The sequence below is a fragment of the Doryrhamphus excisus genome, linkage group LG2 (genome assembly GCF_037039965.1).
Source record: "Doryrhamphus excisus strain RoL-2023G ecotype Guam linkage group LG2, RoL_Dexc_Guam_v1.1, whole genome shotgun sequence".
Taxonomy (NCBI): Eukaryota; Metazoa; Chordata; class Actinopteri; order Syngnathiformes; family Syngnathidae; genus Doryrhamphus; species Doryrhamphus excisus.
This window is the reverse complement of record NC_136358.1, coordinates 6,829,438-6,845,478: the sequence shown is the minus strand read 5'-3', so window position 1 is coordinate 6,845,478 and position 16,041 is coordinate 6,829,438. Positions and strand designations below refer to the sequence as shown.

General features: G+C 40.7%; 1 protein-coding gene across 3 annotated transcripts in view; it reads right to left on the bottom strand.

Annotated features, from left to right (window-relative positions):
- Window positions 1–16,041, bottom strand: part of adamtsl3 (ADAMTS-like 3) — a 62,781-nt gene that overhangs the window by 7,763 nt on the left and 38,977 nt on the right. Inside the window, exons 1-15 of one of the 3 annotated variants that reach the window (XM_058067030.2) lie at window positions 14,362–14,417; window positions 12,053–12,180; window positions 8,950–8,995; window positions 8,635–8,874; window positions 8,261–8,387; window positions 8,091–8,165; window positions 6,669–6,826; window positions 6,309–6,420; window positions 6,101–6,239; window positions 5,978–6,028; window positions 5,271–5,478; window positions 5,053–5,200; window positions 4,043–4,127; window positions 1,809–2,104; window positions 639–771 (exon numbers count right to left, since the gene is read on the bottom strand). In XM_058067030.2, coding sequence (XP_057923013.2) covers window positions 639–771; window positions 1,809–2,104; window positions 4,043–4,127; window positions 5,053–5,200; window positions 5,271–5,478; window positions 5,978–6,028; window positions 6,101–6,239; window positions 6,309–6,420; window positions 6,669–6,826; window positions 8,091–8,165; window positions 8,261–8,387; window positions 8,635–8,874; window positions 8,950–8,995; window positions 12,053–12,180; window positions 14,362–14,415 — 2,000 coding nt within the window. In that variant the 5' untranslated portion in view covers window positions 14,416–14,417. Of the gene's footprint in view, window positions 1–638; window positions 772–1,808; window positions 2,105–4,042; window positions 4,128–5,052; window positions 5,201–5,270; window positions 5,479–5,977; window positions 6,029–6,100; window positions 6,240–6,308; window positions 6,421–6,668; window positions 6,827–8,090; window positions 8,166–8,260; window positions 8,388–8,634; window positions 8,875–8,949; window positions 8,996–12,052; window positions 12,202–14,361; window positions 14,418–16,041 lie in introns of those variants that run through there. The other 2 variants (XM_058067029.2, XM_058067028.2) reach the window with 2 other exon arrangements.

Genomic DNA, 16,041 nt, shown 5'->3' with positions numbered 1-16,041 from the left:
ACTGGGCTTCACGAGCCTCATACGATGCCCACACATGTACGGACGCAGTGACTGAAACGTACGGCAGCCTTAAATGAAGCCCACCCAGCACACATGAGTCGCATGCTGCACTCGCTATCTAAAAGCTACCAATTTTTGGCAGAGCTGAGTGTCACAAATCACTTGTTCCATAACTTATACTCCATACACTTGCAACCCGTCCGACTACTCTACTTCTTCTACGTGCTGGCCAAGGGCAACAAATTTCCCCCAAATTGTGGAGCCCATGCATGGGATTTAGGTCAAAATTAAGTCCCACTTAACCACGAGGAATAATCCTGGTGTCAGAGACTGAACTCCAAACTGAAACAGGTACATGTAACAAAATGCACACCTGTGTGCAGAGGACGACAATGTTGGCAGGTCTGCACTGTGCTAATAACTGTGCATATACTAACATAAATAGCATTGGGGCTAATGACTAGCATTGAAACAACAACAAAATAGTTTTCACTTTGAGTTTCGAGTCTAAGCTACACATTTTAACACTGAACAACATTAGCATACGGTAACATAACATTATAACTTTTTTTCTCAAACAACTATTCATTTTAATTGAAAATGACTGGATACAAATAATTTTGCTCAGTGTTTTTCACCTGGGGGGACAAGGTTGTGTTTTGCAGTCCTGAAGAAGTGGTGGAGGTCTGCGGGCACTCACACACAAGCTCTGGTCCGAAGCTGCCTCCTTGGTCTGCTTGTTCATGCAGATGACCACTGCCTCCTGCACACCTGACAACATCCGAGAACATCCGAGAACCATTAAAATATGTCATGTATCCTGCAACAACAAGGCGCCTTGAAACTAAACTTGGTCCTGTGGCATGACCTAAAAAGGCATCTGGTGATGAGTTCATTGAGCAGGAGTTACCCCTTCATCATTGCTTTCAGGTTCATTTTGGCCTGTAATGATAGCACCTGCTCAGGGTCCCAGCCATGGGTAAATGGTGATGATGAGAGTTGCTATGATACACATGTACACCAGATAAGCAAGGGAGCGGCTATAAAGTAGAGGGTTCAGTGCTAAGTGGAAAACAAATTTGGTTAGTCAAGCATCACGCGGCTTCGGCGGCGGTCGATGCAAAAACCTAGGTTTGGGGCAGAGTTCAGTGAGGCCATGGAGCACAACTTTCAGGAGGCCTCATAGAGGTTCTGGCACATGTAGGTGCATCTTATGTATTCCATTGTTTTCACTCAGTGATCCGTTCCCATCTGGATGCAACTATTTCGTAATTTGACACAGTGTGGACACAATTTTTTTTCAACCCGCCAAGCCCCAAGTTTTCTATAGCTGGCAGGTTCTACAAATAACCACTAGGGGTCTCTAATTAGCAGCAGTTGTGGCTGTTGGCAACCTCCTGATGTCATTTTATAGTATTTTTTTCTAGCTACTCAGTTGTCAGTGTGAAAGCCATGCATGTTACACTTGCTGTACTGTGTGTAACATGTACTATGTACAATAAACCTATTAGCGTATTAATGTTAATAAAGTTAAGTTATTAAATTAAATTAAATTAAATTAAATTAAATTAAATTAAATTAAATTAAATTAAATTAAATTAAATTAAATTAAATTAAATTAAATTAAGTTAAATTAAATTAAATTAAATTAAATTAAATTAAATTAAATTAAATTAAATTAAATTAAATTAAAAAAAACTTATCATATAGAGCTGGGATAGGCTCCAGCACCCCTGCGACTCTTGTGATGATAAGCAATAGAAAATGAATGAATGAATGAACTTGTCATATACACAGTGGTTCCATACCTCCTCCACAGCTCTCGGAGCACTGGGTGAACCCGTCATATTCCCACTCATGCAGCCCCTCTCCTTGGACCATCTCCTCCATCTCGTCCTCCTCCACATCATCACCTCCTTCTGTCTTGTGGCATGGAGTACGGTAGCAGGGTTGGCTCTCTGGAGGTTTGACACCTACGCATTCGTCATCAGGGAGGTCAGCCACAGTCTGGGAGAAGGGCAGCAACAGCTGACACTTGACGGTGCGCCGTTGCGTGCCGGTGCCGCATGTTCTGCTGCAGGGTTGCCAGGGAGATGGGATGAAGCTGGGAATGACATTAGCAGATTTGGTTTTACATTATTAATATGGCTCAAAACATCAGCTGTCAATAAATATATTACCATGGACACAGATTAACCCTTTAAGTGTTTAGTCCTGTTGACATTATTTCCTATGAGAACGGAATAGGACAAGACAACCATTCAGTCTTTTTGACTGAAATTAAGACATGAATATTGTTGAAAGCCGACCGTCCAATCCAATAGATTTTCTTGCGCTTAGTAAATGGAACAGCTGTGACACATTAGGAATGGCAGATTTAAAAAAGCACTTTCATGTGCGAAAAGGAAGAGGAAATGCTTGTATATCATGGGAATCCGTCAAGGTCTTTTCAACAGCTCGGGGGAAAGTAGAAATATTAAAACCTCATTCCGGCTCAAAGACTTCCTGAGGAATAAAACGTGTCAGATTAAATTAAAACTCCTTGAAGGAAATGATTTATTTTCAGATGAATATGTCTTCAAGGTGATGACTTAATGATGAGCTGCAAAACTAAGCAATGTTAGTGCCTTAGCAAGGTTGTCTTTTGTGCACAAGAGATGTTTGTGACTTACTTCAGTGGAAATATATGATTTAGAGCGTTTTTTTGGACCGTAAGCAAAAACATGACTTGTCTCCGTTTTTGATTCTCTTGTCCCATATGGTTGCCAGATATGTTTTTATGCAGCTTTCACACAGATGTTTAGAATTGGCGAACACACTTGCTAATGCGAGTCATGCAAACGTGTTAGGCCGCGCTCCAAAAGGACGGTCTATTATTATTAGTCAATGAACATGTGGGACATCTTGAACATCAGTGAGTGTGGTGAGGCAACACTTTTAGCTTTTGACAGAAGAGGCGGATGCTTTTTTTTGTGACCTTAAATGACCTCCCATACATCACATTTATGACAAGGCAGGTGTTCAGCAGAGGAAAAGCAGCATGAAAAACATCAAACTCCTGGACAAGATGAACAATGAACACACTGAAATTCCCTCTGGGCTACACTCTCAATGTTATATTCTTCTACTCCTGAACCGCTACTAAAAAGTGAAAATTTGGAGGCACTTAGGACTTGAAACTTCTCACACTGCTCAATGCGCGCTATACAAAACACTCCATTTAACTCTATAACTTTAGTGTGTTTAGCTCAATCGCCACGAAATTTGGCATACAGCTTTAGGAGATTGACAAATATATGTCTGTAACATCTTTGCAGGGGTACCTCCAGCATTTAATTCATTCAATACCAGCCATTTTTCAAAAGCTGTCCCTCTCGGTACCGGATCATTTTTGATAATTTTGGCAGATTTTTCTAGTCACACAGAATATTGTTCTTGGGATATAGAGACATGCCATGTACCAAAAGAAAGATTAGACTCTCAACTTTCATCGGAAAAAGGGTTGCCTTATTCTACCTGTTTTTTGGTAATCAGCAGTAGAACAGAGGAAAGTTTCAGCAAAATATCATGTCTCAAAAATGTCTTTTTGTGATTTCAATTCAAGCACTATCACTGTCACTTTTTTCGTCTCAAAACTGCACCAATCATGCTCTCTTCTATTGTAGAGTTCCATCATCACCACCTCGTGTCTCTCATGCAAAAAACATAAAAGACGTATAAATAAGTGTTTGGGGGGGGTGCGTGGTCAGGTTAAAAAAACACCTTATTGACCTTGTATATTCTTTGGTAGCAAATGCAAAAGCTTGATCATGATTATTCAACTTTGAATATGTTTGTATTACATGTATGCTTGCATATCTTGCAAAGTGTTTTCAATACAAACCATAGGTGACCCTACAAATGTAATTTACATTAACTTTTGGACAAACTATGGTCTACTGCAGACCCCCCCCCCCCCCCTCCTCCTCCCAAAAATAAAATAAATAAATATAAAAATAAAATAAATAAAAAACTCAACTAAAACTTTAAAAAGTTCCATTACTTGGGTTCCTCTGTTACGGCAATCTCCTCTTCCAGCTCAATGGCCTGCTTGTGCCACGGAGGTTTAGCTTCAACAGGTAGCGTATCTAAAGAAAGGGCAGAACAAACAAGTTGGTTTGAGGATATTTGTTTTGCATAATCTTGGTAACATTGTGGTCCTGAGTAAGATTTTCTCAAAGAAGGTACTAGAGCAGGGGTGGGCAAATATTTTGACTCGTGGGCCGCATTGAGTTAACAAAATTGTCCAGGGGGCCAGAACATGTATTTAACACACACATTTTCCTTGAATGATTTGTCTAATTGTAGCTGTATGTTCTCATGTCGCTTTTTTCAGGTGCACTTTAAACATCAAACTATGTCACTAAATTTTACATTTAAAAAAAAAAATGACTAAATAAGACATGTTGCCAGTTTGTATGTTAAAAGTTGAAATACTGAAAAAGCAACTGGCGGGCCGGATTCAAACACTTGGTGGGCCGCATGTGGCCCCCGGGCCGTAGTTTGCCCACCACTGTACTAGAGTATAGCTTGCATATGTTATTATATTTTTACGATTGCTATCGTCAACAGGGGTTAACTTACATTTACACAAAAGACATACTTTAACCCTGGAACTGACCATTTCGATTATTTAAAATTGGGAATAAAGTTCACATATTACATGTATATATCTATACAACAGTAACTGGTTAGCTTCTTTTTATACTTACCGATGTGAATGAAAATGTGAATGAGTGAAAATTCGATTTGACCCTTGATTTGACAATTTCCGTTATTTTCATCTGGTAAAAACAACGTATTCACTCTGAAAAATTCATAAAATAAAGTCTATCTATCTACTATATATATATATATATATATATATATATATATATATATATATATATATATACATATATATATATATATATATATATATATATATATATATATATATATATATATATATATATATATATATATATATATATATATATATTGTCGTTTAGTCAAGCATGCATAAAAACCCACCAAGAGCCTTGTAGCAGGGAACAGTCACCAGGCACTCCTCTTTGATGTGGGGCTTGGTGCTGGGGTTGCATCCTCCAGCATGGAGCCCCCTGTGGTCAATGCACAGCACCACCCTGTAGCGTAGACCCTGACCACAAGTCACTGTGCACTGGAGGATGGTATGATGTATATGTAATTTGGCCTTTAAGCTGATATAATGTAATGTGTCAGACACCTACAGGAGACCAATCCTGGGCCAGCCAGGTGGGGCAGTCAAAAGTGTTGCAGGGCTGTAGGATGGCCGTCTTGGGGGCGTAGAGACACTTCCACTCCTCGGTTGCCGTGATGGTGCCTTGCATGTCCTCCTCCACACAGGAGACGGAGCGACTCTGGATGCCGCCCCCGCCGCAGGAAGTGGAGCAGGCAGTCCAGGGGCTACTCTCCCACCTATGTAGACAGTACACACATATACACAGTCAAACCTCGTTTTTTCTATGTATATTTGCCAAAACTTTGCCTTGTTTTTTGTATGATAACTTGGTTTTCATAGACTAATGCAGGTGATAAACCGATTTGCCCTGAACTGTATTGCAACCTACGCGTTGCTGACATTTAAAAAAAACCTACCATGGGGGAAACGAAAGTTGTAGGTGCCGGCAATTTGAAGAAGAAAGTGAGAAACATAATTAAATGAGTTTGTTATGTATGTAATGCAAAACTATAATTAGTGAAACAAAAATTTATTCTTTGTTAATATTTTTGGGTGTCACTTTTTGGGTTGCATTGTTGAGGGGTGTATGCAACTTTCAGACCTGCATTGTACGGCAGTACAGAGGTGGCGCTCCTCTCTGCTTGTAAATTGAGAGACTCGATGGTTAAAGGTGCAGACAATATGTACTATACATGTATGTATGTTCATTTATATTTAATTTAAAGCAGGACATACCTCGGCAAAGGGTGGTAGAGGTCATACGGCATAATCTGCTTGTAACCATCACTGTAAGACAACATGTAAGACAATTTAAGTGTGGTTTTAATGTGAAAGGTAGCTAAAAAAGTATGTTCTTACCTGGCAAGACAAGGCTCCATGTTGCACTCCTGCAGTTTGGGTTTGGGTTTGATGTTCTCAGGGTAATAATGGCAGTACTGGTCCACAACCACACGGCCACTGCGCATATCGAAGCACTCTGCAGACGTCAACTGGTACCCTAAAGCAGAAAAGAAATGCTGATTTCATGTTTTTATGATCATAATAGTGCATCATTTTGGCGGTCTACCTCCTCCACAAGTGACAGAGCAAGGGAAGAAGTCAGTTTCCCTCCAACGGTGGATGATAGGCTGGTAGAAGATATACTGGATGACGCTGTCTGCTCCACTTGCAAATTGGACCTGCAGGAAATATACTACAATATTTTCATCATACACTGGAAATACATGGTTGTAGACAAAAACCATGTACCCCACAGGACATCTTTAAGGTTGTCTCATACATTCCTATGAAGGAGTAGCAGGAGCACACTGAAAAGTTGCCATATTGTGAAAATAGAGTTGCAACTTTGACAGAATAAAACATATTTTAAAGTATTTTAAAAAACAAAAAACTTGTTCCTATGGGCACAGGATATTTGAGCTCTTACCTGGATGGTAAAATCAGCCCTTAGTGGCCCAGGAATTCTCAGAACCTCCTTATCAGCAAGTTTTTGGTAATCCAAGGTGGTATTTTCCAGGTGGTACTGCCCTGATTTATTCAGGGCAACTTGGCTTTTTACCCCTTGTAAAGTCTTACTCTCCACAGCTAAAGAAGGAACACAAAATCGTACATCTGTTAATAATAGTTAAGTGTTTGAAGAGATTGTACACACACCAATGGAAAACCAATTTACAGAATGACAACATGAAGCAAAATGAGGCAAACAAGTCAACAAAGCCGCAGGTGGCCAACTTTCTGCAAACAAAGGGATGGATGTGGACAACATTGATTCATGCCTTCCAATGTCTGGGAGGAAAGGAACAAACATCAATAAAATGCAACGTCCCCATTGTAGAGAAAGCATGTAACTTAGAGAAGCAGGAGAAACAAATACACAAAGCAAAAAATCTACATCAAGTCAAATGAGAACCGGAGAAAGGCAAACAGATTGAAGATGACATCATTTAGACTACAACTCACTTGATCTTCTTCTTCTTTCGCTTTGGGCTTTTCCCTTCAGGGGTCGCCACAGCAAATCAATCTCCTCCATCCAACCCTGTCTTCTGCATCTGTCTCTCTCACACCAACTACCCTTCACTATCTTCACTATCTCTCCTTTGGACATGGCCGCTATGACTTTATCTCCAAGGCCTCTAACATGTAATGTCCCTCTGATGTACCTGTTCCTGATCCTATCCATCCTGGTCACTCCCAATGAGAACCTCAGCATCCTCACCTCTGCTACCTCCAGTTCCACTTCCTGTCTCTACACAACTCACTTGATGACTCTTGGAAGTCATCAACAATTTATTTACTCAATTACCATAACTTCCGGTGTAGACGCACCCACTAAATTTAAAGAGAAAAACAGATCTGTACATATATAAGACGCACCGGACTATAAGCCACACATGTCCACATCATTAAATAGCATATTGTGGAGTGCATGTGTCTATGAGGACCAGGCAGCTCTTTATTTGACAGGAACCAATCATGATCTATCGCAGGAAGTCATTACTCAATATAACAGTCTGACTCACTGTGTCATCTGATGAATGCTAAACTCATCACACAGCAACTTAACAGTCAGCTAAGTATTTCATTGTACAAGGCTGCCAGGGGAGAGGGAGCCAGAAAAGTGGACAGTAGCAGGTGATGAATCACATGCATCCCGGCAGCTATTTAACAAAATGCATGATGGGAAGCCATTAAAATTGTTGTTTTTTTATTTTAAACTCGTTTTGGTACTTTTGTCATCATCCCAAATGTAAGACAACTCTAAAACTTTCTTATATTTGGTTCAATACAATAGAAAAAGTATTTATCCACCCTAAACAATGAAAGGCACCCTGGACCTACCAGGACTTACACAAGTGATCCGGGCCTTTGAGGACAAGACGCACGTGTCGACTCTTAAAGGGGATGATCACCACTGTGTCCTCAACTGAAGTTGGAGAGAAATGGACAACACATTAGATGTATTTGAATCAAGCTATTCAACCAGCACACGTCACAATTCAGTTCTATGGGAGAACCTACTTTTTCCTGAGGCATGCTGGGATTTGTAGTTTCCTCGTACCAGTCTGCAGGAGGAGCCGTCTCCACTGCACACGCCACAGTTGTCTTCTTTTGCTGCACTTCCCAACTCGTGGTCACAGCCAACAATCTGGAATGTGAAAACAATATGGACATATTAGATAAACATGATAATAGCAAATAACAGTCTAATCCTACATGTAACACACACATTGAGTGATTTGTGAGGTCTGATTTTTTCACGTAGGTATTTTTGGGATGGTAATGTATTGGTCTTTTGAATGCATATTGCTTTGAGAAGCCAAACTCTGAAATCTCTTAACTGAAATCCAACCAGAACTGGACCAAATTATCCGAACTATCAGTTTAAGAACTACCTGGCATGCTCCACTGATGCACATGTCCAGGGACTCGGTGTAGCACCGCGTCCCATCCAGAACCTTGGGCGCCAACTCCACCACCAGCCCTGATGAGCCCTTGGCTTTGCACTTCAGGGCGCACGGGTTCTCTGGGTCATTGTAGACAGGCAACCAATCGTGGTATCGGCCCTGGTAGCGCACATCGGCATGGGCTGAACACTGCTGAGCTCGGAAGTCCCCGGCGTCCAAGGGGCAATCCTTAAAGGGAAATATAGACATAGTAAGAGCAAAGCATTCTGAAGAACAATACTACATTATAGATGCACAGCTTACCACATTACTGCATGTGCGATACTTGATATTCTGCCCTTCACACGTCCTGCAGGGGTATGGAAGAAAATTGTGTGAGCTTACTTCTTGTGGTGTTGAATGATGAGGCAAACCACAATACATGAGCATAAGTGCCGGCAGTGAGCTCGACATTCAGCAACCACAAGTGGCGCTAAGACATAATAAAGTCCCTTCATTGTGACTATAAGGGAAAAGCCAGAGTGGATTTATCATAACTGGAAATCTGACGTGGAATCCACCTACATTTCATGTTTTAACCCATTGAAGCCAAAATAAAACTTGAAAAAACTATCAATGCACAATGGTAGAGAACAATCATGTAGCACCTACCAAAAGAACCCTCCTCCGTTTTTTTTATGTCTTGAAACTGATATAACAGTGATCTCTTTTAGTGTGCAGCTGCATCATCACCTAAGGTTCCGTCTCAAGCAAAAAAATATGCACAATATGTCTTTAGGATTGGGCATTCGGGTTTATTAAAAACGTATAAATATGTCTTTGCTATTGAATGAGTTAATAAATACACAATTGACAGTTGAGAATGCCACTGGAAATGTCAGAGAAATAAACCTGTAAAGTTGTACAAAATACCTCAGCTCAGTGAACGGCAAAGGATTGCTTTTTCTTTGGCTTATGCATTCGAAAATAACACATAATAATGATGCTACAGTAAGTGAAGATAAACCATGAATGGGGGTCAATTATGCACCTTGACTCCAGTCAAAGTATATTGTGTTGACTTTGGAAGACTTTTAGAGGATTTCAAGCGACATCATAGCTGTTTTTTTTGTTTGGTTGGTTGACACAGGACCAAATTCAGGCTTAAAGGTTTGTGTTATTCGAGCAGAGAGTGTGTGGCATGGCAAGAACATTAGTCAGATCCTTCCAGACTGATCGGCCGGCCAAGACAAACAGCGGTGAGTGGCTTGAGTGTGGACAAAAATCAAGAGACAGGTAACAAATCAGACAAGGATGAGCAACATATCATCATAGAAATATACATTTCCTCCCGCATTCTGAACTTGCTGGAAACTTGTTGAAATATCGGATTTTTAAAGAAAAAAAAACAGCAAAACTGTTATTATAATAGTACTATTGCAAAAACTAAAAAACAGAGAGGGTAGGTGCCTTGTTACATAAATCAACTGAAATTGTGAGCTGGTTTATGCCAGAAAGAATGTTGTAATTACAAATAATTTCCCTTTAAATAAGAAGAAAAAGATTATGTACTTGTATTCAGGGTTGTGTTATATATTTTTTTGTTGTTTGCATTGCTATCAACCCTTTTGCTATTTGAGAGACCTCAGCGTGATTGGTGTTGACATGCATATTCAGTGTCAACTTTTTATTCGGGTAACTTTTTAGGGGTTTCATTGCATTCATATGAGCATTTCCCTTTGCTTGTTATGGGACCTGAGCTTTTACTGGCTGTTAAAGCAACTGACACGTTACGAGGTGTTTGGCGTCGCTGGTTTAGATATGCAGACGGCCGTGCTTACAACTTCTTACAGCCCGGTAGTGGTAATGTATGAGGCTGGAGCGTCTGTCACCTCTCCTCATCTCACATCACCTTGCTGTTGGCGTGGGAACAAGTGGGCCCTCCTCCCATTTTGGAAAATGAAAGAGCATCATTAAAAAAAAGCACAAGGCCCCAGTGTATGTGTATGTGTCTCTTTTCAAACCTAAAAAAAAAATGCCTGCAACACCCTCTGAGCCAATGGCAACGTGCTGACCCCTAAATGCCAACACATACAAAGAAGACCAACGCAAAAAAAAAAAAGTACAGACTAAACAGATCGCGTCGCCTTCAGTAGCCCCTTGATCACATCACATAGCGAGTTGATTTGCACACTGAATTGGATGAACTACAGGGAAACACCCCGTAATGGAACTCTTCTGCTCCTGAACTGCTGCTCACGGGTGAATAATGTGTTAAATCATGGAACCCTACTGTTGTTGTTGACATTCTGATGTATTTTGTTTTTTACTCAGCAAGATGGCAGTGGCTGCATTTGCCGTATTTGCATTTACTTGCCTCTGGATGCGCTTTAAAATGTTGCTACCTAGCTTTTGGTGTTAAATTTGTTCTTGTTACATTTGTCATACAGCAGCAGAACATACAGGTTTCATGAAAATATCAGTTCCTGACTAAAAAACAACTTTTTGAGAAAAGATGTATTTAATTTAAAGCATAACTTTCACTTAACACAAATATTTGTTGCTTTGTGTCAGCTGAAATATCTAAACCAAGACAAAAAATTGCTTGTTTTACATCAAAATAACAATTTATTTACAAATGTGACACCATGAACTTTACAATTGTCACATTTGGAACTGAATTATGTGTCTGTGTGCATGCATGCGGGCATGTGTTAAAATTTCCCTCCAATGTATAACCTTCTGCACGCTGCATGCTCCCTTACTTCCAACTTCCTGTCATGTGTAATTCTTCCACTGAACTGCCACCTTCTGGACATTTTTTTATGGTTTTTGCTCTAAAAGTATCATCCATTAGTAGGGAGTTGAGTCATCACCTCTTTTTGCCTCTTGTGTAATAATTACACGAAAAACACGAAAAGATTGGGTTTAATAAAAACGCAATGCTATTGAATGAGTTAATGCTGATTGAGCAGTTTGCGCCTTACCGCGATTACACCACTGGTTCTTTGCTGCTGGGTTGTGCAATATTGAAGAGAGGTACATTTTAATTTCCACTTTCTCACAGACCTCAACTGTAACTTAAGGGCATTCCGCCAAAAAGTGAGGAGCATGTGTGTAAAATTAGAGTAAAATTGGCCGCCATCACGCAAAATGTCTGAGCAAATTAGCGACTAATTGTCCATAAATCACTCGCCATGTGTCTAATGATTATAAACTTTAAGCAAATCTGGATTACATGCATGCTAGCTTCCCCACCCAAGAATTTTGAGCAGAAGCCATAGGGGGGAGCCACAAATGACATTTACAGTGATGACAGAATTAGCACACTTAAAGACATGTACAGTACTCAAGGCTGACATTATTTGATGGTTCCTATTTTTGTCTACAATCCATTATATCACTGTATTTCTGTGTTAAGTCCTACTTGGAAGTGAGGCATCGTCTCAGGGAATAGGATGCTCCTCCTCCGCAGGTACGGGAACATTCACTCCATGAGCCCCAGGCATCCCAAAGAGTGTCTCGGTCCTCTTCTGAGCGGGCTATCCGGGAGCTCTGCACACATAGAGAGGCCATCTGAGGAGGGATGTAAATAAAAACTACAGTGTCCACAAACGTCTGTGGACAGTGTTGCCCACGACATGGCAAACCAGATCACAGTATAAAGGGTACATACTTGATTATATTTGTACTTGAATGTCTATCTCTCTATCCATTTGTCCTAACTGGGGTTGCGGGGTATGCGGGAGCCTATCACAGCTGAGTCATCTTATATTCTTATAGTCTGATACTCTTGAATTCAGTCAAAATAGTAATCAAAAAATTTACTTCAATGACATAACCTTAAGAAACTTTGAAAATGGTTCAAATTTAGAAGAACGAAGAAAAAAAAACAAAAGGGCAGATTGCTTAAAATGTAAAACAAGGTGTGTATTTTGAAAAAGGCTGGCATGGTCATGTGATATGTGTCAGCGCCGCCTGACTGCGTACGAGCTATGTTTCTTTCTTTTGGCTTTGAGCGATGCTGGAAGGTGAGAAGAAAAGTTGGCATTTCACACTCTGGGAAAAGCAACTAACTGTGGGACAAATCATCCGCCTCCCAAGGCCGTAGGAATGTGGCTTTAAAGGAATCAAAACCACATTCAATAAAATAATCTGCCATTCATTTGGACGTTTGAAGATTAGAGGAGCCATGAAAAGATGCAAAGAAGGACAAAAAAAAAATAGCATTTCATGCAATTTCCTCAACATAAAGACAAAGTCTTTGGTAGAAAAGCTTCTCTGCATTTGCATGCTCTGCAGATTTGTAATCATGAGGACTAGGATCCCAAAGAGGGGAACGCGTATGCCAATTGTCATGGTACTTCACTAATCTTTTTGCAGTAAATCATTAAAAAGTAGAGGTCTCCTAATCGAGCATCTTTGACCAGCAATTGTGCAGGAAAAATGTCAGCATCATCCAAGTTCCAAGTCAGGGTGATTTCTGATTAATAGTACGAGCGTTAACTTTTTTTTTTTTTTACACTCGTTAGACAAACATTGCCTCTGCTGGCCACAGTATGACCCTGGAAGAGATTAATTCAATTAACTCCTATGAGAGCCATTGATTATTGAGGTTATACAACAGTGATGAAGCGGTCTTTCATTGGACAGCAGCAGATATGTAATAATGATCTGATTATTTTCAGTAGCAAAAACACCCCGCAGAGCAGCTCGGGGCGGCGAGTTCAGCTTATTAAAAATGTGTGCGCAGCGCTATAAACGCCAAAGAACAACAGAGGGGGAATGGCAGCACCTAAAACACACACAGAGTCAACAGAGCAAGCGGCCAACGCCATGGCGCTACTTTAGACTTTGTGCATAGGGCCAACTATTCCTGTGTTTGGATCCATGGTAAATAAATAAAACAGCCTGTTAGAATCCTCCTCCTTTTTGGATGGCGGTCAGGGAGGCTGGTGAAAGAGAGTAGAAGATGAAGGACAAGAAGGATGGAGATGATGGAGGCCAGCTTTGGCTCAGGGCACTGCTATTGTTCTCAATGAAGGCTTGCAGGGCTTTGACTCTAATAGCTCGGTATGTCACTAGAAAAAAAACAGAGGAGCTTTTTTTTTGCACACATCCAGTATGAGGTGCACTCACTTGTACTGCAATTCATGCCTCCGGCAATAAACCGCAGCTCTAGCAGTGGTGGCAGCACTCATGCAGATGATAACATGAAAACAATGGCTGTGTTCATAGTACTACCCAAGCTGTACACTGACTACTCTAAAATATATCCATTAGTCCTATAGTAAAGTCCCTTGAGAGGGCTCATATGTCCACCGTTCATCCTGCTTGCTCACTATTTGATTCAAGAGATGAGAAAAACAGAGCTTCTCCTTCCCATGTGGTCCATCAAGCATAAAGAAGGAAATGAGCAAGATGTCCGCTGATGGACAATACAAGTCACCTGTCAAGCAAGGGAGGACATTTTCCAGAGAAACCTGACCATTGAATACTCACACTGTACCTCGTTTTTTCAGGCTGACATGTGATATGTGCACATCTGCTCTAGCCCTTGTCTTGTGCATCTTCACAAAAAGAACTACAGCTGAAAGGATGCCTATAGAAGCCTCCTCGAGTCACATGCCACATAGTAAACAACATCATGTGACACTGGAGGATGCAAACACAACAGACTATAATAAAGAATGAGAATATAGACTATAAAATAAAGAAGGAGAGATGTTACAATACCACAATAAGAAGAAGAACTGTTAGCAGTAGCTTGCAGGATGAGGAACACTCCATGGCTTCACAGCAGCTGTCCTCTCTGGGTCAGTCCTGTACGCCTGCAGTCCTCTTCTCTGCCTCCTCAAGAGGGACTTGGATTAAAGGGGAGGTTAAGGAAGGAGCGGGGGTGGGAGGTATTTTCTATGTGCAATGTGAGGACAGAAGGAGGGGTCCCATGATGTCTGGCCAATCAATAAATGGTCTTCAGTCAAGCATTCAAACAAGGAGTTGGACTGGACACCATATGAAAAATCACACCTTTAAGTCTTATTGTTTTATTTCTGTCTCCTCTTTGCTCGTGTCTTGGCCTCCCTTTTTGTCCTCTCATGTGGTTTCTGGCAGTATATCTTCTCAAGAGACAATATGTACAGAAATTAATCTTATATACTTTATATACTAGTATACTAGTCAGTGTGCAGTGTGTATAACAGTAGATAATTACTGTCCTTGTTTTTGCATTAAGTCTCTCAAAATAGCTAAGCACTCTTGTCATTTAGACCAGTGATTCTCAGCTGGTGGGTCTCGGAGCTGTTTTCAGTGGGTCTTTGCTTGGGGAAAAAAACATGTAATAATTACCCAATGTCTGTGAATGCACCTCATGTTCTTGTTTGCGCTATTGGCTTGTTATGCCCTTGCGAGGTGCAAGCCATGTTGCTGGGCGACTTTGTCAAGCTTGAGTGGGAGAGGAAAGACATCACATGGAGATTCAAGATGCCGTTCATCCTAAACACAGCGGCAGATATCTGCTGGAGCGTGCCATCAAGAGACAGCGTCTCAGCGTTGCTGCTCACTAGCTCAATATCTGAGAAGTTTAGTTGAAAAATTCCCGGAATTTGGGTCACTGCAGCCCAACCAGTTGAGAACAAATGGAGGATACAAATTGGACATGTTTACTCTGAGATGCACTCAATGAAAGCAGCTCCTCAAGTGCTGGCGGCTCTCATGCAGCCCTTACGCTACCACCTCCATGTTTAACTGTAGTCAAGACACAATTGCTGCTCACTAATGTTATTTACACTTGTTCTATTTATTTTGTTGTCATTGTATAGTAAATATATGCTGCTATACAAGCTACACAGCAACTACTTGGAAGTATGCACATTTCAATAGTATTGTCCCTTTATATATTATAAGTATACTGTATATGCTAGCTGAAATGTGAAGGGTGTCACAAAAGCATTATTCCATTTAAGAGTGACTAACTTCAGTGGAGCCTTTTATAACATCTGGCGCTTTAGGCCCACTGGATATTTCCTCACTGCAGTGGAGGTGGGGGCAGGTGGAGGGACAATTCTGGAAGAAAACAACCAGCAAGATGGACAGCTCTTGGCGCACAAGGACTGTATCATAAACTGAGCGACTTTCCAGTTTCTGCTATGGCACGAAATAACAAATTATAGAAAAATGGTGCCAGTGTGCGATCACATAATGCAGCCCGGATTCTGCTCCAAAGACAATACTCAAGAGTTGTGCTCAATGCAAATATGTTACAGAATGGACATCCACTTGACCTTTATCCATAATCTGCAAATATTTGCTTTCTGAAAAAATCCTTCTCATATTTTGCAAGTGTAAAATGTTCAGAAAATAAACTGCTGTGTTGGCTTGGAACGATTAATATGCTTGAGTGACACCCAATTGGAA